The 25005-nt window shown below is 36.1% G+C and overlaps 1 protein-coding gene across 1 annotated transcript; it reads right to left on the reverse strand.

Annotated features, from left to right (window-relative positions):
* Positions 1 to 19906: 19906 nt before the first annotated feature.
* Positions 19907 to 20508, reverse strand: LOC110592157 (programmed cell death protein 5). Its single transcript, XM_044913285.1, has one exon. It carries the CDS (start codon positions 20415 to 20417, stop codon positions 20040 to 20042), a length of 378 nt encoding a protein of 125 aa, XP_044769220.1. The 5' UTR covers positions 20418 to 20508; the 3' UTR covers positions 19907 to 20039.
* Between the last annotated feature and the right edge of the window lie 4497 nt (positions 20509 to 25005).

The following is a 25005-nucleotide window of genomic DNA, read 5'->3' on the forward strand; positions in this document are numbered from 1 at the left end:
CTATTTTCTTGTGGTTCTTCCCCAGGCCTTGGGCTGTTTCTTGTAAGCATGCACAGATAAGTATCCAAAGTCTCAAGTGGACCCCACTACAGATCTCTGGAATTCTTTATGCAGCTTTTTCCTCTGTGGTACTATGTTCTACAAGTTCTACCTTTCTTGGTTTACCTAAATTCTGATCTCTGCTCCTTTAGCTCAGTGAAATTGCTTGACTCTGTGTTATTGCCTTGAAACTGCCTCCAGAAGTGGAGAATGTTGAGGTCCCATTGTCTGTTTTTTTCTTCTCACAGAGGTCATAATCTTATAATGCCTCTACTCTAATGTTGGTAAGCGATTGTTTCCTGTATTTTTTCTGATTTTCCAGTTTGTAACACGGGGGGTGGTGATGGTGCTAAATCCATCCTTTTTACTCCATTTTGGCAAAAGTGTCTGGATATACTGAAGGAGCTTGAAGGTCATTTTTACTTCTTGATGTATTGCTGCTAAAGACCAAATGAACCCCACAGAGTTTATGATAGAGGAGAATAGCCAGCAAATTATTGATAAGACCCACTTATGTATATGTAGTCCAGTAGTTCATCTAAGCAATGATAAATAAAAGGATCACAGAGCTTCTCCGAATTAGAAAGTTCTTTGAACTGTACATCGACTGTAGTGGGAAAATATCATGAAATGTAGCATCCTTTTCTCCTACAATCTCTGCAGGGTCTTAGAATTTTAGAGTATTGCTTTTCTTATTTCATGTGGAGTAATTGAAGTCCAAAGAGGTCATTACCTTTCTCTCTGGCAGACAATTGTCAGGAAGAGCCAAAGTAGAACTAATATGCCAACTACTGTAATAGTTTGTGTATTAGTATAGGTAAGTGAAAAGCAGCTTTAATCTTCTGACTTCAAATTAGAAGATTGTATGTGTAACTTCCTGCTGGTTAAACACTTTATTACCTTTCAATTCGTTTTGTTTAAAAACCTCTCTTCCTTGAATTTTGCTCTTGTATATTGCTTTAGCTTTGGCATAAGTCCCTAAAGATTCAATGCAAAATTTAGTATATCTAAATCTCCCTTAAAAAGAGCACAGCATTTTTGTGAACATAGTAATACCATTCAGAAATGATATAAATGTACAAACATGAATATATGTATATAGATAGCTTCAGACTCTATAAAAGGATTATAATTTTAACATTTTCTTTTTATTAGTCTTTTAAAGTGTCTTGAATTTTCAAATAAAATTACTCTCTATTATTGTGCACTTAGAGATACTTTTCCAGGCAATAATATGTAAATTCTTTGCTTCTTCAGAGTTTGCTATGGTTTTCCAATGTTATGTGGAATAATACATTCGGAGAATTTTTCTGTTTTGTGGCAGTTTTAACTATCTTTAAAAAAATAGTTCAAATCTCCAGTTACAATATCTTAGTGTTAAATAACTTTTTTAAATGTTCTGCAAAATCATCTCATGATTAATGAAAAAATTTTCTGTTGGCCCATTGCAAACTTTAACCATGATTCTTAATAAATTTCTCCTCGACATGAATTTATAAATACTAATAATAATGAATCTGCTTTTCTAAATCAAAGGAGCCATTAAAACCAAATGGTCCAATTACAGGTTTATTTTAAAAATGAATGAATAAGGAAAGCTTTTTAGCCCCTTAAGAAGCTATTGCTCTTTTTACAGAATGTCAAGAAAGTAATCAGTCTTCCTTTGATTAGGCTTATGCCTTCTCTTTCCTTCAAATTTCTGGAGACTTTTCACTTGCTAGGGAAAAAATTAGAAAGCTGTGGGGGCAGTGGAGATTTACAGCTAAAGATTTCTGAAGGATTTGGTGATAAAGAAATAGGAATGACTCGGGCGCCTGGGTGGCTCAGTTGGTTAAACGACTGCCTTCGGCTCAGGTCATGATCCTGGAGTCCCTGGATCAAGTCCCGCATCCGGCTCCCTGCTCGGCAGGGAGTCTGCTTCTCCCTCTGACCCTCCCCGCTCTCATGTGCTCTCTCTCTCATTCTCTCTCAAATAAATAAAATCTTTAAAAAAAAAAGAAATAGGAATGACTCAGATAGCCATTGCATTCAGAATTTCAGTGTGTGGGCTATGCTTCTACAGTCTTACCACGAGCTAGTCCTGATGATTAAGTGTTAGATTCTAGGTTTATATATAGATAAGGATGAAGATTTTAGTATGTTTAACAAAAGCAAATACTCATAAACAGAAAGAATAGTGAGATTTTCAGTAGCTTTCATACTGACTTGTTTCTCTATATTTTACTTGACCATCCACCAGCAAACATGGACAGATGATATAAAGTTTTAATTGTGTTAAAGTATTATGTTTTCTTAATCACGGATCACTACATCAAAAATTAATGATGTATTGTATGGTGACTAACATAACAAATTAAATTAAATTAAAAAAATATTATGTTTTCTTGCATGTTATATTAAGAATAGTTTTTCTGTGAGGAGAATGTGTAAGCTGAATTGCAAAAAGTAGTTCAAAATCTTTCAAGATACTTTCTTCACTCTAGAACTACATCTGAGGACACTTTTACATAAAATTAAGGTCAAACATTTTCATATTGCCTGACTGTCAATATATAATCACTTTATAAATAAGCACTTAGGTAACTGATTTACCATAAACTGTTTTTTTCAGCATCTCTTGTATGTTCAACATTATGTCATAAGTATAGGGATACAGACTGTTCGCATATACAAAGTCAATGAAAAGAGACATTCAAATGGGAAATATTTTTTAAAAAAGATTTCATTTATTTGACACAGAGAGAGAGGTCACAAGTAGGTAGAGGAGCAGGTAGAAGGAGAGGGAGAAGCAGGCTTCCCGCCGAGCAGGGAGCCTGATGCAGGGCTCGATCCCAGGACGCTGGGATCATGACCTGAGCCAAAGGCAGATGCTTAACTGACTGAGCCACCCAGGTGCCCCATCAGATGGAGAATATATTTAGAACTGTATTTGTCTTACTACTCTGGAGGATATTGATTTAATGCCACCTGCCTTGACTATGCTCAGTCCACTTCTGGTCTTACCTACCTCCCACGATAGCTATTTGATTAGATAAGTAGTCAAGGCTTATATTTTTGTGACTATGTAATTGTTAATTTTGGATGAGCTAAGTAGTGTACCATGATCAGTTTTCGTTTTCTGAACATTTTGTTCTCTCTGAAGTTGATGAGTCTGGTTTTATTGTTGTTTTTCTTTTAAAAGGCATTCTATGATTTTATCACTATCCTAGACCAAACTCTTCCCTAATTGTGGAAATACCATCTCTAAACTTTCAGGCACATTAGGTTTCTATCAGATTCAGCTTCTTGAAGGAATCTCTCCTGCTACCTTTCGCTTGCTCTGCTCTTAGAGCAGTTACTCTCTAGCTCTGTTGCAAGCTGTCATCCTGGGATTTTCCCTCACAAGCCTTCTCTTTCCTATGTTATATTCTTTGTTTCCTGAATTATGTATCTCCTCCTTATTAGTTTACTCTCTTTTATCAGAGGAACAAGTTCTCCAGTAGCTTTTTGAGCTTTTGCATGGCAAGTAAAATTTTTTGTTTTTATACCTTTGAAAATGTCTTTATTCTACCTTCACATTTTGTCACTTTTACTGCATATAGAGTTCTAGATTGCACATAATTTCCCCTCAAAATTTTGAAGACGTTACTTCCAGTGTTCTCTTGGTCATTGTGATTCTTGAAACTTTGTGGGAAATTGCTTTCTCCCTCCTTTCTGGACCCTTGGTTGGATTGTTTGTTTTTTCCCAACTGTCTTCTAAAATTTCACAGTGATGGTATTTGTTGTGTGGCTTAATTTCCTTTGTACTCACTTCACTCTTTCAATCTGGAAACTCATGTCCGTTAACTTTGGAAAATTTTCTTGAGTTTTTTCTTTGATAACTTTCTTCTCTGCATTTCCCTTTGTTCTCATTGAATACCTAACATTCAAATGTTTGACTCCTGTCTTCTTCTAATTTCATTATTTTTTTTTGTATTTCCATTATTAAACTTTTTATCCTATTTTTGAAATATGTCCTTAGTTATTTTCTTCCAACCCTTATCAAGTTTTTTTATAGGTATGGCAATGAATATTTAGACTAAGAAAATAAAATTTAGAAAGCTGACAAATACTTTAAAGGTAATACTTTTTGCCATATTTTGCAAGAATTATTGGTAATTTGAAATAATAGACTGCATTAATAAAGATCACAAAGAGAAGTCAAGTATATTATTTTTTTATTGGCATTGATTATCAAATCCAGCAGTCACTTTACTTATTTATTTATTTTAAAGATTTTATTTATCGAGAGAGACAGAGAACATGAGCAGTGAGAGGGGCAGATGGAGAAGGAGAGGGACAAGCAGACTCCCTGTTGAGCTTGGAGCCCAGCAATACAGGGCTCCATCCCAGGACCCTGAGACCATGACCTGAGCTGGAGTCAGACGCTTAACTGACTGAGCCACACAGACACCCCCAGCAGTTATTTTACTATCTTCTTATTCAGTTGCTTAGCAGCATTTGAGATTGTTGACCATTCCCTATTTCTTAAAACACTTATTTTCTTCTCTCAGCCTCAGTGATACCACGCTGCTCTGTCTTTTCTTCTATTTCACCGGTTGATCCTGCTCAGTATCTTTTGCAGTTGAATCCCTAGGGCATCTGATTTTTTTATAGCAGTTTTATTGAGTTATAATCCATATACCATGAAGTTCAACCTTATAAACTATATGATTCAATATTTATTGTGTATACACAAAGTTGTACAATATCCCTATCTAATTTTAGAACATTTTAATCAACTCCAAAACAAACTACATACCTGTTAGCAGTCACTTGCCATTATTCTTCCCTTTCCAACCCATAGCAACCATTAATCTACTTTTTATCTTTATGGATTTGCCTATTCTGGACACTTCAAATATAATAATATAATTTGGAAAAAAATTAAACAACATACTCCTGAACCACCAATAAGTCAAAGAATAAATCAAAGAAAAATTAGAAAATATCTGGAGACAAATGACAGCACAACATACTAAAGCCAAAGGGTGTACCAAAAGCAGTACTAAGGGAAACTATTAGTGGTAAGACTACATTAAACAAAAAGAAAGTTCTCAAATAAACAACTTACCCTTACATCTCAAGGAAGTAGAAAAAGAAGAACAAATTAACCCCACACTTAGAAGAAGGGAGGAAATAATAAAGATTCAAGCAGAGATAAATAGAGAATAGAAAGTAGAAATAGAAAAAGTTAATGAAAATGGGAATTGGTATTTTGAAAAGATACTCAAAATTGACAGAGCTTTGGCTAGACTAAGAAAAAAGAGAGAAGACTCAAATAAAATCAGACATGAAAGAGCAGGCATTACAACTGTTGCCACAGAAATCAAAAGGATCTTAAGAGATTGTTATGAACAGTTATACACCAACAGATTAGATAACCTAGAAGAAATGGATACATTCTTGAAAAAAATAAAGGATATATTCCTAGAAACATACAACCTAACAAGGTTGAATCAGTAGTAAAAAACCTTCCAACAAAGGAAAGCCCAGGACCTGGAGGCTTCACTGGTGATTTCTACCAAACAGTTAAAGAAGATTTAACACCAATCCTCTCAAACTCATAAAAAATTAAAGAGGAATACTTCTAAATTCATTTTATGAGATCAGCATTACTCTAACACCAAAATCAGATAAAGGTATCACAAGAAAACTGTAGGCCAATATCCCTAATGAATATAGATGCAAAAATCATCAACAAAATACTACCAAAATGAATTCAACAACAGATTACAATGATTATACACCACGATCAAGTGGAATTTATTCCTGGGTAACAAGGATGTTTCAACATACAAAATTTGATTAATGTGATATACCATATTAACAGAATAAAAGACAAAAATTACATGATCATCTCAGTAGGATGCAGAAAATGGGTTTGACCAAATTCAACACATGTTCATAATAAAAGCGCTCAACAAACTAGGAATAAAAGGAAATTACTTGAATATAATAAAGGTTGTATATAAAAAGTTCACAGCTAATATCATACTGAATAGTGAAAAACTGAGCTTTTCCTCTTAAGACCAGGAACAAGGCAAGGTTGCCCACTCTTACCACTTGTAACCAATGTAGTACTGGAAGTCCTAGCCAGAGAAATTAGACACGAAAAATAAAAGTCGTCCAAGTTAAATCATCCTTGTTTGCAAATGGCATGATTATATAGAGAAAATGCTAAAGACTCCATTAGAAAAAATTGTTAGAACTAATAAAGGAATTCGGTAAAATTTCAGGATACAAAATCAACATACAAGAATCAGTTGCATTTCCATACACTAACAACAACTATTTGAAATGGAAATTAGGAAAACAATCTCTTTACAATAGCAATAAAAAGAGTAAAATACATAGGAATAAACTTAATCAGGGAGTGTGAAGACTCATATGCTGAGAACTAAAAAAAAATTTATGAATGAAATTAAAATAGTCACAAACATATGGAAAGCATCCTATGTTCATGGATTGGAAGACTTAATATTAAAATGTCCATACTACCCAAAGTGATCTGCAGATTTGTTGCAATCCCTATAAAAATTCTAATGGTATTTTTTACAGATATATATAAAAAAAATTAAAAGTTCTTATGGAATCATGTAGCACTCTGAATAACCAAATCAAACTTGAGAAAGAACAAAGCTGTAGACATTATACTTCTTGATTTTGTAATATAACACAAAGTTATACTAATTAAAACAGTATAGGAGCACCTGGGCAGCTCAGTCAGTTAAGCATCTGACTCTTGGTTTCAGCTCAGGTTGTGATCTCAGGGTCATGAGATTGAGCCCTGAGTTGGGCTCCTTGCTCAGTGGGGAGTCTGCTTGAGATTCTCTTTCTCCCTCTCCTTCTGCCCCTCCTCCTACTTGCTCTCTCTTTTCCCCTCAAATAAATAAATCTTTAAAAAATAAACAGTGTAGTACTGGCATAAAGACATGTAGACCAATGGAGCAGAATAGAGAGTCTAGAAATAAATCCATGCATGTATTATCAACTAATTTTCAACAAAGGTGTCAAGAATACACAATGATGAAAGGATAGTCTCTTCCAACAAATGGTGTTGAGAAAACTGAATATTCACATGTGAAAGACTGAAATTGGACTTTTACACCATACACAAAAATCAACTAAAAGTGAATTAGAGACTTACGACCTGAAACTGTAAAACTCCTAGAAGAAAATATAGGGGGAATCTTCGTGACTTTGGTCATGGCGATGATTTTTTGGATATGACACCAAAACACAAGCAGCAAAAGCAAAATAGATGATTTGAACTACAAAAAACTAAAAAGCTTCTGCACAGCAAAGGAAACAATCAACAGAGTGAAAAGGCAATTTACAGAATAGGAGAAAATATTTGCAAACCATATATCAGATAGGGAATTAATTTCTAAAATATGTAAGGAATTCCTACAACTGAATAGCAAAAATACCCCTAATATACTGATTTAAAAATGTACTAAAGACTTGAATAGGCATTCCAGAGAAGAAATACACATGGCTAACAAATATAAGAAAAGATGCTCAATATTACTAATCATCAGGAAAATGCAGATCAAAACCATGAGGCATCACCTCATACATGTTAGGATGGCTGTTATCAAAAAAACAAGCATTGGTGAAGCTATAGAGAAATTAGAACCCTTTACATTGTTGGTGGGAATGCAGAATGGTGCATTTGCTATGGAAAACAATATGGAAGTTCCTTAAAAAAATTGAAATTAGAAATATTATATGATTCAGCAATTCTACTTCTGAGTATTTATCCAAAAGAATTGAAATCATGATCTCGAGGACATGTTAGCATACCCATGTTCATTGAAGCACTATTCACAGTAGCCAAGATGAGCTACCTAAATATCCACTGAATCATGAATGGATCCAGAAAATGTATATATATATATATATATATATATATATATATACACACACACACACACACACACACAGTGGAATATTAGGTTAAAAAAAGGAAATTCTGTAATATGTGACATGGATAAACCTTGGACGTTATGCTAAGTCAAATAAGTCAGTCACAGAAGGATAAGTACTACATGATTCTGCTTATGAGAGGCATCTAATAGTCAAAGTCATAGGATCAGAGAGTGAAATATTGGTTGCCAGGGGCCACATGGAGGGGGAAATTATGAATCAACAGGTATAAAGTTTCCATTATGCAAGATGCATAAATTCTGGAGAGCTGCCGTACAACATTGTGCCTATAGTTAACAGCGCCTTGTACACTTAAAACTTGAAGAAGGTGAATCTCATGTTTAGTGTTATTACCACAATAATAATAAAAATGTCCATTTGCAGATATAAAGAGAGTGGAGGCTGGCAGAAAGGATTGTTTGCTGATTTTGGACAGTGTTGCAAACATTTGATTTGGGGGTTCTGTCTCAAGAACCAGCAGGGACCTTTGAGTGGGACTGGGCTTTGATAAGTCACTTTTATTTACTTCTTTTTCCTCCTAGTTGGAACACTTGACAAGGAGAGGAGAGTGAGGAGAACTCAGCACCTGGGCTGCTATGTCATAGGCCTCAGATTGTTCTTGAAATCGCAGGATCAGAAGATACTTTTTCAGATTATCCTATGTATCAGAGTCCAGCCAGAGAAATAAAGGTCACTTTAGGTCTCTCAGTAGGTAAAATTTCATCCAGGAAACAGATTACACATGTGATGTGGGAACTTGAGGGACTGCAGTTGGGGTTTCCAGGTAGGAACTAGAACTGTAGAAGGAGGGTCTATTGGCTAGACCTATGGCTTGTGGAGACATCATCTGTCTCCCATATACTAAAGCTAGAGGGCAGAGGAGCCTGGAAAAGTTGCTCCCTGAGATTGAGAGCAGGGCAGGACAGGGCAGAGAAGAGCACAAATAGGCAGGGAAGGGGCACATTTAGTAAAGTTTATAAAATTGAGATTGTGTGAAGTAATTTATTTCCCCTGTCCCTCTGACATGTTCCATAACACACATGCTCACTAGCTAGCATTTTTAGTGCATGTTTGTACATGTGTTTGTGCATGCGTATCTTAGATCTTTGTTGAGTTTATGTCCTAGTCATGAGAAGAGTGCAGGGTGGATCATTTTAAGATTACATGTAAAGTGACAGCTAACACTCCTGTTTTCAACTGGCACTTAACATTTACATAATGCCAAAACATCTGGTCTTTCCATCATTCCAGGCATATCATTAGTCCAGTTGATTGCTTGGTGTTATGTACAGAAAACAGCTGGCTGGTTAAGTAGAGTTTTGATTATGGCTGAATTGGCTGATTGTTTGGTGTCATGTAGACTGATACTATGACTGGCTGAAGATGGAACAGAGCCAGTTACAGTGAAGACCAATAACAAATATTAAACTTTTGTGTGGAATTTCATTGGAAAAGATCATTATTTCTTTCTTTTTGAAATTTTATTTATTTTTTATGTAATCTCTGTCCCCAGCTTGGGGGTTGAACTCATGACTCTGAGATCAAGAGTCACATGCTCCACTGACTGAGCTAGCCAGACGCCCTGATAATTTATTTCTAAGACTGATTCTCAAAAACACTGAGATCTGATTTAGTTTTATCTCTGGTGTCCTTCCATTCCCATTTTAGCTCTTTGCATCCAGGTGTCCCTTGCTGTGTGCCCAATATCTTCAGGCTGCCTGTGGCCATTCAGGTGGCAGTGGCACCAACTAAGGCACTGGTTTCTGGGACTTTTGGGCAAGGACCTCCAGCTTATCATTTTTTAGCCTTTATGTCCCTCTCCCCTTTTGCTTGGCTCATCAAATCTCATTTGTCATATCATTCAGAGATCCAATCTCTGCTGAACGGTCAACTGGTCTAAGAATTTGGAGAACACTATGCTTAGTGAAGTAAGCCAGACACAGAAAGACAAATACTATATAATCTCACTTATATTTGGAATCTAAAAAAGCCAAATTCGGAATAGAGAATAGGATTAGAGAATTGGAGAATTATTAGAATAAAAGCAGAGAATAAAATGGTGGCTGCCAGGGGCTGGGAAATGAGGGAAATGGGGAGATGTTGGTCCAAGGGCAGGGCTACAAACTTTCAGTTATAAGATGGATAAGTGTACAGCCTGGGGACTATAGTAACTAATACATATTGTATAATTGAAAGTTGCTAAGAGTAGCTATTAAGTTCTCACCACACACACACGTGTGCACACACACACACAAATAAGGTGATGCATGTGTTAATTAGCTTGACTGTGATGATCATTTCACAAATGTACACACGTATTAAATGACGTTGTACACCTTAAATATGTACAATTTTTGTTAATCGTATCTCAGTAAAGCTGGAAAAAAAGACTAATTCTCATGATGGTGTTCGTGGATGATATTGTGTTAATATTTATCTCTTCATCTTTTCATATGTGAATATGGTCTCATGTGAGACTGAAATCCAGGCATATTTGGTGAATTTTTGTCTTGTATTTGCCAGAAGCACATTTGCACAAACACTGAAGAATGTCTTGGGAGAAGAAGGAGCCAGGCTGGGTGAACTCTCAGAAGAGAGATTTGGCTGCTGGGGGTTGGGGAGGGGTGGGCTGGGTCAGTGTGCACCATGGTTGCAGTCACCTAGAGCTGTCCCCTAGCCCTGCTGGAAACATCTGAGCTCCGTGGAGAGCAGAGGGACTCTTGCTAAAATTTAAAGGGAAGTTAGAGAGGGACGTGGGAGAGAGAGGGAGAACACTGTAAGTCCTAGGATCAAAATGGAAGTGAGGTGCTCTTTGCTATGACATGGTTCCTTGCATAGATTTGATTTCTGGAGGGCTCTATTAAGGACTGGGGTACTTTAGGAATGGTGGCAGAACCTGTCTGAAATCACTTCAGGAGCTAGCTGGAATATGGTCATTTAAGGGCAGGTCTGAGATGCCCTCTGAAAATCCAAGAAATACTGGAAAGGAGTTTGCAGGGGGTGGGGAGTGGAGCAGTGTGTGGAGATTGCTGAAGGCCTGAGGACCTAAAATAAGTGGACATATAAGCTGGGAACATTTAAATTATTATTTTAAATAGAACTGCATTTTAGCACACCTGTGTTAAGGTATAAGAAAATTCAGGTTATACCTATAACATTTGCTTATTAACAGAGCCTTTGAGTGTTTTGAGTCTACTAAGTAGATTTGTGGTGGCATTTTCAGATCATACCAATGGTGAATTGGTGAAGGAAAAAATACTTTCAATCTTTTAAGCATTCCTCAAATAATGTTTAATAAATTTGCTTCTTAGCCTGCTGGTTTTATTTGTTAGCTTGAGATATGAGGATTTGAAATGTCACTATACAATTATTGATTGAGGCTTGGCTGCCACTGGGGAAGAGAATAGTGTGAAATCCTAACACATTTATGAAATCTAAGCAGGTATTTTTTTATTTGCTCACAACTCACAATATTAAAATGGAAATATTATTTTAATTTATAGAAATGATTAAGGTAAAACTTCAATTAAGTAATAGGTTTGCTGGTTGGTCTTACTATATTAACACATTTAACAAAAATGTACTCAGTGCCTATGTATCATGCACACTGCTGGCCTAGGGTAAACTTCCATGAATTCAGCAGATTTAAAATTTAGTGCCGGTAAATCATACTTAACATCCCTTGTTGCCTAGCTGAGATACCAGCTGAAAAATATAAGACATCTGACAAGACTGTGCCTTATTTATAAACCAAAAAAAAAAAAATTCTCCTTAAGAAAGATTATACTTTCTTTTATCAGAGATTGTGTTCCTTCTCTTAAGACCTGGATATATGAGTGTGTATCAGTGTTTAGTGTGTGTGTGTGTGTGTGTAGTAGTAGTAATAGTAACAGCAATAGTAGTAGTTGTATTCATGGTTACCAGAGCCTTATAGGGCTAAAGAAAGATTTCAGAAATGCAAATAGCAAATATATATGTTTAATCTGTAGGAAAAAAAAATCTAGCTTTTATTTAAACCAACAAAACTGCAGTCAGCTGCTGGGAGGAAGATAAAGGCAAAGATCCTGTTTACAAGGCATCTAGAGTTCAGCCATCAGATGATTTTGGTTAAGACAGTTTCTCTTCATGCTGATGTTTCTATAAGACATTTTCTGTGAGTTGGCTATTACCCAGCTGCCTAGTGTCTTCCTCTTTCTTGTATTTTTATAGTACCTTCATAGTGATACTTTTGATTTTTGACAACCTTTACTAAAAGCTTACTTCAATGCAGCCTTTCTGTAACTGTGTAGAACTCTGATTTTTTTTTTTTTTTTTTTTTTTTGGTGTGTGGTATTCTGATTGCTTCTTTGAAGTTCTTTCTGCTCTTCTCTTACTTCTGTAGGCAAAGGGCTGGAATTAAATCTTATTAAGTATTTAAGCTTATAACGGACTTACCCTCTCTACCTTTTCTATGCTTTCCTGGAGTGAGAGTGCATTCAAATATTTACTCCTTGTGGCTATCCTGCCATGCCTGCAATAACTAGGTGATAAATCATCTCATGCCAAGTTAATATTCTGGGGCTAGATGAGAAGTATGCTACTGGGCTAGGTGGGCCCCACCACACCAAAGATGGGGGAGTCAGTTGTTTACAAAAGGGTCAGAGCTTTCCCATATATGTGTGCCAGGACTTGGAGACCAGGAAACCAGTCTTGATGAACTGCAGTGTATTCCCCGTGCCTCTTGTGCTAAAACATCCAATGACAATCTCTTTGCTCCTACAGTAGCAGGTTTTGATTCCTCAGTGGCTTTGGATTTAAACCCATTGTCCTCATTTTCTAAAAATAACTCCTAGATACTTGTTGCCATAAGGAACCCAATAAACCCATCTATGACTTACTTTTTTTGCACACTCCTTTAAAAAATACATTTTTTACCTAAAGGTAAAGCCACTCAAAATATTTTGATTTATGTTTTAGATGTAGGAAAAAAACCCTCTTTGTGACTATAACTGTACACCCACTGTGTATTTACTTGCTTTTAATCATCCTCTTTGAAACTAAAAGTGATCATTCTGGATCATAGCTGAAGAAGAACTTGCCCCCTTTTCAGTTGGAAAACATATGATTGAATTATGGAAGAATGAAAAAGCACACCCAACTCATAATTCTTGGCTCCTTTCCTTTGGTAGACAGCAGGGAAGAGAAGGGGAGAAAACTCCACCAAAATAAAAAAATAAAGTTCATGGATTATTCCTCTACCCTCTTTCCCTAGAGTCATTGAATAGTAACTGAAATAAATCTATTTATATTTTAAAGAAAACCATTTTCATTCATAAAAAGCCCGTTTGTCTTATTTCCCTTATTTTTTTAAAATTCTGGAAGGTATTAATGGAAAATATGCATATTCTTTTTCTTACATAGTTTGTGAGTAATTTAAGTAAAACTCTGTGAAAAACATTGCTATGTCCTAGCTTGTGACCTTATACAGAACTCAGTATTATATTCTTCAGGAGGCATTATATAAATGTTTATTTACAGCCACCACTTCGTTCCCTCTTTTGGCTCTCATCTCTGACAGCATGTGTTTTTTGTTAGACTTGAGTTAGGTAACAAGTAGAATGCTATCTCTTAACATGCAAATGTTTTCTAATATTTGTAATTTAGATATTTATACAGTACTTTATAAAGCTTTATTTTCTTAGAGCTTTATTTTCTTGAGCTCCATATACAGTAGGTGTAAAACAGGTGTCATTGTCTCATGGCAATGATGGCAAATTGGGGGCCAGAACGTATTCATGAGTTGTTTGAGATCACATATTAGGCTAATGGTAAAGCAAAGAATTCTTGCTTTCTACACAGGTTGGTCACCTCAACTAAAGTATGTCAGAGGGTAGTCCCAGGGCTTTGGCTTGGCTACAGCTTGTCTGTTGCCCAGAGTACAATTGGCCTCTCTTCTGACTCTCCATGAAGACAGGAGTCTTATGGATCTTGTTCACAGTTGCAACCCCAGCTACTTGCCCAGTACCTGGAATGTAGTAGTTAATACATATTTGTGAATGAATGAATAATTGAAGTGAATGAATGAAGTGCAGAAAGATTCTGGAGGCTACTTTGAATAACAATGTAATAAGCCTCCTGTCCCTTTTCCCCATGTTTCTCTTATTATGCCTAGAAACAGTAATATAATTTTGAAACAATGGAGTTTGACAGTGACTTATTTAAGCACTTGGTATGATTGTGAGGCAAAAAGAATTTCATTTAAACCCCTATTTCTTGACTTATTTTGTTGTACTAGAAAATTAAATTAAATCTCTCTGGATCTTGATATCCATCTGGAACTTGGCTATAATCTGAGAATGTTTTGTGATCTGGTGGTTCTTTTTTGCATTTGGGGTTTGCTTTATGGGGCTGGGAATGTATGTATCTTCACTACATTTTTTTAGTTAAACTCATTGTGAGTCTTCACAGAGTTAAATTCTTACTCTGAAAAAGTTACCCCTGGAAAGATGTTGGGCACTTTTGGATATTACTTTGTCTTTTTCAGTGCCCCTAGGGAACCATTTAGTGGCTGTGCACCATCACACTCAAATCCCTGCTCAGCCACTATAAATGCCTTTGGCAATGACATCCTCCAAAAGCCACCCTCTATCATAAGGTTTTTCTCTGGAGTGTTCTCTATTCCAATCCCATGTCTTTGGAATATTTCAGGCAGGCAGGATACTTTTTTCTTTTTTTTTTTTTGGAGGTTTTACTTGAATGATTAGAATGTGCTTGAGAGAGGGGAAACAGCCAAGGACATAGTCTGCTGGCCCCTGAGACACCATGGAGACAAGTAAACACTGGATTATTATTTCCATCATTTCTTTTTACCACTCTGAATGTGGTAGATATTGTGATAAATAAGACTTCTTAAGGAAGGGAGGACAGTCACCCTCTTTTTCTCCTACCTCACCTTTCTACTCTATAAAAGTTTTGCAGACTCAAATCAAACTTGTTGGCTGGGAGCCTAAAGGGATTCCTCATCTTGTGGCAGGCTGTTGTAGCATTTTTATGATAGCTAGTGTTTCTTTTGGTCTGAAACCCAGATATGTGAAATATAGGTCAGGAGTTGAAAATTAATGCCTGCTTGTCATGTGAAAGGAAGTAATTGGCATGAAATGTAGTAAAGAATGCCTGCCATCCTGGCAGCATTCAGTCATTTTTTTGCTATTGGTTTTGGCTGCTGTTCCAGAAAAATAATGGGCAGGTTCATAATTCTTAGAATATATCTTTATTAACTCTGTGAATATGGTGTCTTGAGCCCCCGAGAGACAGTCAGTCTGAAAGTCTTTGCTTGTGCCATTTCTATCCTGGGTACATGACTGTACACACCATGACAAATTAATACAGATGGAACAATGAGTTTCTCTTATCCCTGTGCCAGACCTGCTAGGGGAAACATCTACATCCTTTGAGAGATTTGAGATCCATATACAAGTTCTGTACAAAGATTATCATTTTGAATAAAGATTTTTATTTTAGCCTTACCTGGACAATCCCCACTAGAGTAAGCACATTGCAGGAAAACTCAATCTCCAAAAGGATTGAGTCCCAACCATTGATTTTTGGAATGATGCACACATTTTCCTTTATAAAGAATAAATGTTCCACGTCCTAGGACTAGCTCACTTAAAAATCTAAAGGGAGTAGAAATACACTGTGTACTTTCAGTGAAAGGCAATAGAAAAAACACAGTCTTAATATTGGTAATTAGGCAAAATAGAGGGATAACAGAATTGAAGAACTCATAACTTTTTAAATTACTTTCTGATAGTTAACAGTTCTCCAGCTTCAAAGAATACAGTTCAATATAATAATCCAAACTTATTGTCCTCTTTAAATTTTATTCCATCGTAATCCAAGGCCTGACCAAGGATTGGAAGCCTGGAGTGTATGTGTGTGGGTATGTGTGTGCATGCACACGTGTGTGTGCATCCATATGGGAAGTGACATCTCTTCCATTCTCTACCTATGGTTTCTGGCCCTTCCGGCATTGGAGTGGGATGAAGGAAGATAGATAAGGGGGCAATAGAGATCTTACTGATGTGATTTGGTTTTGACTTCATAGGTGTTCAAAGCAGACTCTTTCATCCGGTATTTTTGGGATGATTTCCCTTCTGGGACCCTCAACGATAACTTCAATTCCTGTGAAATAGGTGATACTTTAAGCAGTTGGTTGCTTTTGACATTGTCCTCACTTCCTGTACTTCTGGTGGCTATCCATCTCTTGAGTCACTTTGTCTCTCTAGACAGTTCTATCAAAATGGCTCTAGGTTTGTTCCCTCCTGTGTAGCCCACATGCTATCTACAGAAAACCTGAGTCTTGTCTTTCTGCATTGCTCCAGTCTAGTCATAGCCTCTTATCCCAGCACTTAAACTCTGGGAGATACTTGTCAAACTCTCCAAGTATCCCTTTGAATTTGCTCTCACTTGACTTAAAGCAAAGACGTAGTCTTTCTCCCTTGGGGCAACAATACCTGCAATAACTCTCTCCAAAGAATTCTTCTCCAGTTCTTCCAACTCAAGAGTTTTATTGCTCGGAGATTATTAATGCTGGCAGAAGTGGTTTTACAGTCTTAGCAATTCTGCATGGGGCTCTTCCTACCTCACTGTAATATACCTAGGCCTTTGGCACCCTGGCTAAAACTGAAATAGAAAGAATCTCATTTATCATTCTGTCAAATGTTCAATTTTACTTCAATACATATAGTCTTCTTGTACTTTGCTATATGAGTATAAACAATAGTGTCCCAATTCAAGTTCTTTAAAATCACAAGTAGCATTATGAGAAAAATGGAAAGAAAGAAACTGGTGGAAAAGATATTCTCTGAGATAAATCTGGCAAATATATGATGGGAAAAATACAAATGATTAAAAAATGCTAAAGATACAGTTTAGTGTGATCTTGAGAATAGAAAAATGATGGTGGGGAAGGGAAATTTCTACTAGGAGACACTGTCAAATGAGGACAGCTTGGTGCCTGTTCAGAGTGGCTCCTGAAAAGGAGGGAAGGAACAGACATGGTGTGTATTTATACAGTGCTTCCTATTCATCTGTAACCAACCTAGAAAATGTCTATATTCACAGAGAAAATTATTCTTCAAATTAATCTCTTGATCTTGTCTCCTTATGCTGATAGAATCCCACACTCCATTGTCTTCATTAACCCATCATATACCCAGGCTACTCCAGTCACCCAGGTAAATCATTTACTCAAAAACTATTTGTGGAGCACCTGCTAAGTGCAAGGCACTGTGCTTGGTGTATTGAGGACATAATATGTATGGCACAGCCTACTCTAAAGATTTCAGTTGAGGTGGGTGATAAAAGACATGGTGATATGAGGGGTTACATACAATCATAGACCTGTTAATGTTAGAAAGTTATTTAGTTAGAAAGTTTGTGCTCTTGTTATTTTATAGGTGAGAGAACTGAGACCCAAAGTGGTTAAGTGGCTTTAGAGTCACCTAGTTAGGTAATGGTAGAGCTAGAGCTAGAACCCAGTTCTTTTTACTTCTGCTCCATGCTGCTTGCTTCTACTATAAGATCTCATCTCTCTTAAAAATGCCTTAATGTGGCATTACAAAGCACTGAAACACTTAGTCTGATAAAATAATCGTATACTGGAGCTGGTTCTCATCAGCTCTCGAGAGCAGATTGTGGGCACCTTTCCAACTATAAGTTTTGAAATTGACAATGCCATGGTAGGAAAATTTATACCACAGAAATTGGCAAACACTGCAGATCAATGATTTCCCTCTTTTCCAGGGAGAGCCACTTATTAAACATACCGGTACACTACTGCTCATAAATAATAATTACTGTAACCCCTTTATGAAGGGGTTGTCATATGAATGGATTTTATGGAGAAATGGAATTTAGACAGGCAAAGAGGAAATGAGGGGGGGGCTACTTGAGAGTGGAATTATGGAGTGAACAGTGTTCTGGGATAGTTAATAGAACAGTTTGGCTGGGTGGGGGAAATGTTGGAGAGGAGTCCCAAATCACATGTCTGCAGAGACCAGGCTGAATAAATAAAGGTTTAAATCAGAATGGGGTTATGAGTAATAGGGGATGATGGAGTCTGTGGTAAAGTGGAAAGCAAAGGTCTGTCTAAAAGTAGTATTTAAGAGGGCGCCTGGGTGGCTCAGTCGTTAAGCGTCTGCCTTCGGCTCAGGTCATGATCCCAGGGTCCTGGGATCGAGTCCCACATCGGGCTCCCTGCTCAGTGGGAAGCCTGCTTCTCCCTCTCCCACTCCCCCTGCTTGTGTTCCTGTTCTCGCTGTCTCTCTCTGTCATATAAATAAATAAAATCTTTAAAAATAAATAAATAAAAGTAGTATTTAAGAAAAAAAAGCTTGCTGTATTCTATCCACTTTGAATTTTCCATAAGGAACTAACAGGAGTAAACTTAGAAAGCAGTTAGAATCAAATAGGGCCCTGAGAAGGGACTATCTTTTGCCTTCTTGAAACAGCACTGGTTTACTTGACTAGCGAAGGCAAAGTTGGGCATTGTAATTTATTTCCCTTTTCCTTCTTACCTTGTTTCCATGTTCTCACTTGGAAATATCTGTGAATTATTTTTTGTTTGCATACTTAAAAAATTATTCAATCAGTATTTTTCTTTGTTAGTGTGAATAACTTATAGTTGAGTTTTTTTAAATAAAACCATTCTCAGCTTTATCATCATATTTCAAGGGTAATGTTGCCCCCCCGAAACATAAAGATTTCATTATATTTCCAAAGATTTTCATTTATGTATCTAGTTTTCTGAAAAAAAATCCCACTATACAAAATGGAAGATTTGTATGTTTTAGGGAAGGATCTAGAAACACATTATTTAATTATTTTCCTTTTAGAATTGCCCCAAATTAATTTTAAATCGCCTTTTAAACATATCTGTCTTTTACATTAATCTATAAGAACAACTCCATAACAGCAGCCATTTATTTTTGAAGTGAGAATTACCCATTTCAGAGATATCTTTATTCCAACATATCAAGTCCACACAGGGGTTTATAAAAAATGAAAAATCAATGCAATAAACAATCATGACTCCCACAGAAAGTTTCTCTGTGTAAAGAAAATCCCATAGTTCTTATATGAAGATGTCCTAATAAGTTCTTAAAATTTCCTAAGTGTAATCATATTTCAGAGAAGCCCAACAAAAATTATTGAATAGCTCACTGTAAATGTTTCACAAGCCCTTTTAATGATAATGACATCCCTTGTGTCTGAGAAGGACCTCACTGTAGGACACATTATCTCTTGTCCCAGAGATGGATTTGACTGAGGGCCCCTCTGTGATAAACTTGTCATGAATGGGGCAGGGATGAGATGGAGATGGATTGCAGCATTCAGACATACATACATACACACACATCTTAAATTTTCCCCATAATAAACCTATGAGGTTTAGATATGATTATTCTCTCTTTAATGATGATGAAGACACACGGAGTTAAGTAATTTGTCCCGTATCAGTCAGTTCATATTGGGGCAAAATCCAGATTCAAACTCGGACCTTACTTTTGCCGAAGTTCATTCTGTTAACTATTTTACTATCTTCCTTAGAAGTTTTCTTCGAAGTAGATGGAAGATATATGATCAGTCCTGCTGACTGACTCAGAAATACAATTTATAGGGGCACTTGGGTGGCTCAGTTGGTTAACTGTCCAACTTTTGATTTCAACTCAAGTTGTGATCTCAGGTTTGTGAGATCGAGCCCCACATGGGGCTTAAGATTCTCTCTCTCCCTCTCCATCTGACCCTCTCCACCCTCTCTCTCTCTATTAAAAAAAAAAAAAAGAAAAGAAAAGAAATGTAGTTGTGCAATTGATAAATACAAATTCTGTAACTACAATTATAGTTTTTCTTTTTTTTTTTTTTGTTTTATTTTCTATAACAAGTTTATTTTTTTAAAAGGCATATATAGACAATAAACAAAGTAAACAATCAGATCTTCACTTCTACCCAGTCTTATCTGTCCTAGAACTGTTCCATTAAGTTCCAGTCTCTAAACATCTTAAATTTCAATAATCGTTCTCTTCATCAGAGTCCATGACTTTTCTTCTGTTAAATTTAACTGTGGTTTTCTTTTCTGTTTGTTGGCTTACTTTTTCAAGGATTTCTATTAAACCTTGTTCTGATACCTTCCCACTTAGTTGTCCATATCTTGCCATCTGTATGAGGTAATTCTCTACTGCTTTAGTTTTTTCGGGCTTTACAAGTGCTAAGTTACTTAAACGGGCCCGGGCTGACTGATCCAGGACTTGGGCTAAGATACTGTTTCTCATTTCTGCTTCCCTGTGTTTTGCTTCCTGTTGTGCTGCATCGCCAGGATCCCCATGCTTCGCCTGCAGTTCGGCCAGCCTCTGTTTCCTCAGAGCCTCCAGCTCCTCCTCCGCCATGGTGCGGCACTCCGGGGTCGAGCAGCCGCGACCACGCTCCGAGGGATTTCCCGCAGCGCCGCGGCGCGCGCACGACCCTCCCCACTGCGCAGGCGCGCGCAGCCTATAGTTTTTCTTTAAAAGAATTGAGTTGGATATAAATTATGGGGAGAAATTTAGATTTACTTTATGTATTTTTGTTTTTTAATTCCTGTAAGACACTACTTATATTAATTCTTTTATTTTTTTTTTAAAGATTTTATTTATTGAGAGAGCACTAGAGGGAGAGAGAGAGCAAACATGACTGGGGGGGCAGAGGGAGAGGGAGAAGCAGGTTCCATGATGAGCAGGGAGCCCAACGTGGGGTTCGATCCCAGGACCTTGGGATTATGACCTGAGCTGAAGGTGGACACTTAACTGACTGAGCCACCCAAGTGCTCCTAATTCTTTTATAGCATTATTGGTAATATGCATTAAATAAATCTAGAAAAATAGGTTCAAGTTTTGGACATATTTCTGGGGGGGACATCTTGCTATTAGTTTAAAAAGATTAAAGAAGATCAGTATCTGTAAATCACACTGCAACTTGAGGCTCACATTTGTTGATCCTGGGAAAGCTGAAATTCAGTACTCCTTTTTGAGATTAAGCTATGGTGGCAAGTAATTTGCAGAAAACTGACGTCCTGATAGACTTGAAAAAAAAAAAAGGAAGAGAAAACAAATTGGATCATTCTATCAGGCTTTGCAGGGTTTAGAAATCTTAATTTAATGTGAATTTGGAGGTGAGGTAAGATAGAAATAGAAAGAAGACAGGGAAGAGAAAGAATTGACCATGGACAATGAATAAATTGCTTCATTGGTCTTCCATCAGAATTCAGAGGTCTCTAACTTCCATTTACTAAGTTCCCTTACTTTTGGGAGTAGTCTACCTAATAGTTTTAAATTGTTCCAATATGATAATATATTCCAGATTGTTGACATTTGAAGGTGAGAATATATTTAATATGGCTACTTGTGCCAGTTTATTGAAATATTTTTTTCCTCTGTTAAGATACGAGGCATTATCAAATAGAATAAATATTTGACCTTTCAGGGTGACCATATGGCATATGTGTTAAATAGGTGTGTCTTCAGGTGCAAGCATCAGAAACCCTCAGTTAAAATCCCTCAGAATTGATGGGGTTTACTTTTCTTCAGTAACAGGAAGTGTAAAGATAGGTGGTTGCTAGTGTTCAGTGGTTCAGGAATGTAAGGGCCAGTGTCTGTGATTGCTAGTTGCAAATAGCAATTATACCTTTATCAAGTTTATGTCAAGGCAGAAAGAAGGGGGAATTGATGAAAAAAGCTTTTCCAGAACCCCCATTTAAACTTTTCTTATGTTTCACTAGTCATAACTGGGTTCCATTGGCATCCCTTAGCTGCAATGGAAACCAGAAAAATTACTTACTTTTTCTGCCTGTATGATGGAAGGTGAAAGGAAGAAGCAGTTGGGAATGGATGTAGAATTAGCCAAACAGAGTTCTTTTATAATTCCAGTGTATAGGTAAGAATCCATAAATATTAAGTATAAGAAAACACATTTCAGCAGGACATACCAAGAAGGACTTACTAATTAATTGTCATGGCTAAATGGGACTGCTCCAGAGTTTAAATGGGCTGCTTCAATAGGTAACATGTTCCCTATCATTGCATGTATTTAAACATTGAGTGAACATTTGACCAATCTCCCATGGAGAAGATCTAAGCGTTAGATGGATAAGTGGTTGAACTAGATCTCTTTTAAAGTTGTCTTCAAATCCTAAGACTTGGTGATATTCTGTAGCACTCCAATTTCTTGCAATCTGAAAATTGTTTTCTCTTTGTAGCTCACTTCCTTGTCATGTCCATTGCACTAATCTGCTTTACTTTTATCTTAACATTAATATCCAACAGTGAGATATCTAGATAGTCCCTATAAAGAAAATATCTTTATCCCCAACTGTGTTCATATCTTAAAAAAAGCCGTTTACTTCCCCACCAGAAATGTGAACAGAATTGATGCCAGAAGAGCTCTTTATTTAAATGGACATGGTTTTTAATTTGATGCATTTTAAATCTTCAAAGGCTTCACTAAAGCTCTCACATGTTGTCCTAAGATGCACAGTAGGAATGTCAATTTCCATGGCAATATTGAAGCACTTCTCTTGTTTTTTGTTTGTTTCCTTTTGAAGTATAAATTAAAAAAAAGGATCTCTCTTTGGGTTTGAATCTCTGTTCATGAAAGACAGAAATTGTTCGAAGACAAAATCATATAAATAGTGAGTTGAAATTAAAAATTGGATAATATTGAAAGTTTTGAATTTTTGCTGGATACAGGCCAAATTGAAATGTTCCCTATTCCTAGGGAACATTATATAGAATAAAACTGATTTCTGCTTTGTTTGCCGAAAAGCTAAACCAAAGATGTTAGAAAAAATTCTGGAATTCATAGTATATCCAGCACTGGATTATGTTTGCCAGTCCCTGGAATCAGATGAATGTTTTCAAATATACCCTGTATACTCTGTCTCAAGACAGAGAACTTTTATTATTGTTGCTCTTTTTCACAGAGAGCATCAGGAAAGACCAATTGAACAAGAGAGTAGAGAATAAAAGGTAAATTAAAAAGAAAAGAAAAAAAAACCTCTCAATTTTGATTTGTGAAAAAAATCCAAGTGGAGTAAAAATTGAGATATGTTCTTTTCCTATGAGGTATGATTAAAACAGTTCTTAACACTCAGTGTTGGTGAGGGTATGTGAAAACAGGCCCTCCTCTTTTTTCCTGGTGGGAACATTGATTGGCCCAAGTAATTTGGAGAGTGATTTTTGCTATATCTGCCAAAAGCCCAAAAATGTGATAATCTTTGACTCAGAAGTTCCGCTTCTAGGAATTTATTCTTCTGAAATTCTTATATAGGTTGCAAAATATAAACCAAAGAATAGTGCTGTAATATTGTTTGTAATAGTGAAATATTGTATATAACCTAAATACTAAATAGATATTATATGGTGGTGAAACCTGGGGACATTTATAGAGTGGCAAAATATGTGGATTGAAAAAGAATAAAGTACTGAAAAAGAAATGTCTATGATATACTTAGAAAGAAAACTTTAGGAAATTATGTGTTGCCCCATCCCATTTTGATTTTTAAAAAATATATGATCGTATACATTTTATACAGTGTTTTGAGGGGTGTATCATTAACTAATAGTAGTCATAGTTTGGGGAAAAGTTTAGCATGATTTTGTGGAACAACGTCTTAAAAGCTAAACTTGATTCAAGGACCTTTTCTATAGTGAGCTCTCTATTAAGAAGATTATTTCTTTCATGTTATGAAATCTTGTCATTTGCAACAACATTGGTGTACCTAGAGGATTTAATGCTAAATATACTAAGTCAATCAAAGACAAATACCGTATGATCTCACTCATAGGTAGAATTTAAGAAACAAAACAAATGAACAAAGAAAAGAGAGGCAAACAAAAAACAGACTCTTAAATACAGAGAACAAAGTGGTCCTCGATGAGGGGAGGTGGGTGGGAAGATGGGTGAAATAGATAAAGGGGATTGACAGTACACTCATCTTGATGAGCACTGAGTAATGTATAGAATTGATGAATTATTACATTTACACCTGAAAGTAATATAACACTATATGTTAATTACACTTCAATTTAAAAAAAAAGGTAAAAAAAGATTATTTCTTTTGTGTTAGATCTGGTAAAAACCATTCGTTCATATTGCCCTAAGAATAGTGGTTTTACAGTGAGAATGTGGAAAGAACTGCCTGAAAAATTAATAAAAAAATTGTATATTAATCTACTTCTAGTTCTGGTCTTCTACAGGCTGTTTCTAATTTTAGCAAGTTTACTAAATTCAATGCTTTGGTCTGTCTATCTGGAAAATTGGAAGTCTAAAGATGAGCAAAAATAGAATCATACTAAGTGCTTCTGCACACAAATGTTGAGCAGTCTTTAGTTATCTCTTCATTGCCTTTTTCACATAGGTATCTTTAAGATTACATTATTTTAAGTATACTATCTTTACATTATTAAATCCTTTGAATGATTTCTTATTATTAAGTTTCTTGTTATTAGGAGCATATGTTGTAGAAAAATAATTTTCTCCCATTTTTGAATATCCTGTTATAGCTAAAGAGTACACACTTCCTTAGTGAAGAGTAGGAAAATTATACAGAACAATTTTCCTAATGCAGCTATTCTTTTTTTGAGTCTTTATCAGCTTGCATGCTCTATGTGATTTTGCAGCCTTCTATTTCCTTTGCACAAATGGCTCATTGTAGGCCTATATTTCCTTTGGATTCAGTGATATTTAATAAAGCCCTTGCTGTATATTCCAGATCAGAAGGATATTGTTATTTTCTCATGGGTGAGCTGTTTTCTTATGATTTTTGCTTTTCAATTCAATGGATAAAACCAGTGACATGGAGGGGTGGCTTTTTCAAAAAATTTTTTTTAAATACTAGGGCTTTTCATCTCATTATTTCTTTCAGTTTCCTTAAGAAAAGTTTTCTTTTCTTTTTATAGGTCACAAATATAGTGGTCACTCATTTTTTAAAAAATACCTCTG

Source organism: Neomonachus schauinslandi, chromosome 3 (assembly GCF_002201575.2).
Source record: "Neomonachus schauinslandi chromosome 3, ASM220157v2, whole genome shotgun sequence".
Classification (NCBI taxonomy): Eukaryota; Metazoa; Chordata; class Mammalia; order Carnivora; family Phocidae; genus Neomonachus; species Neomonachus schauinslandi.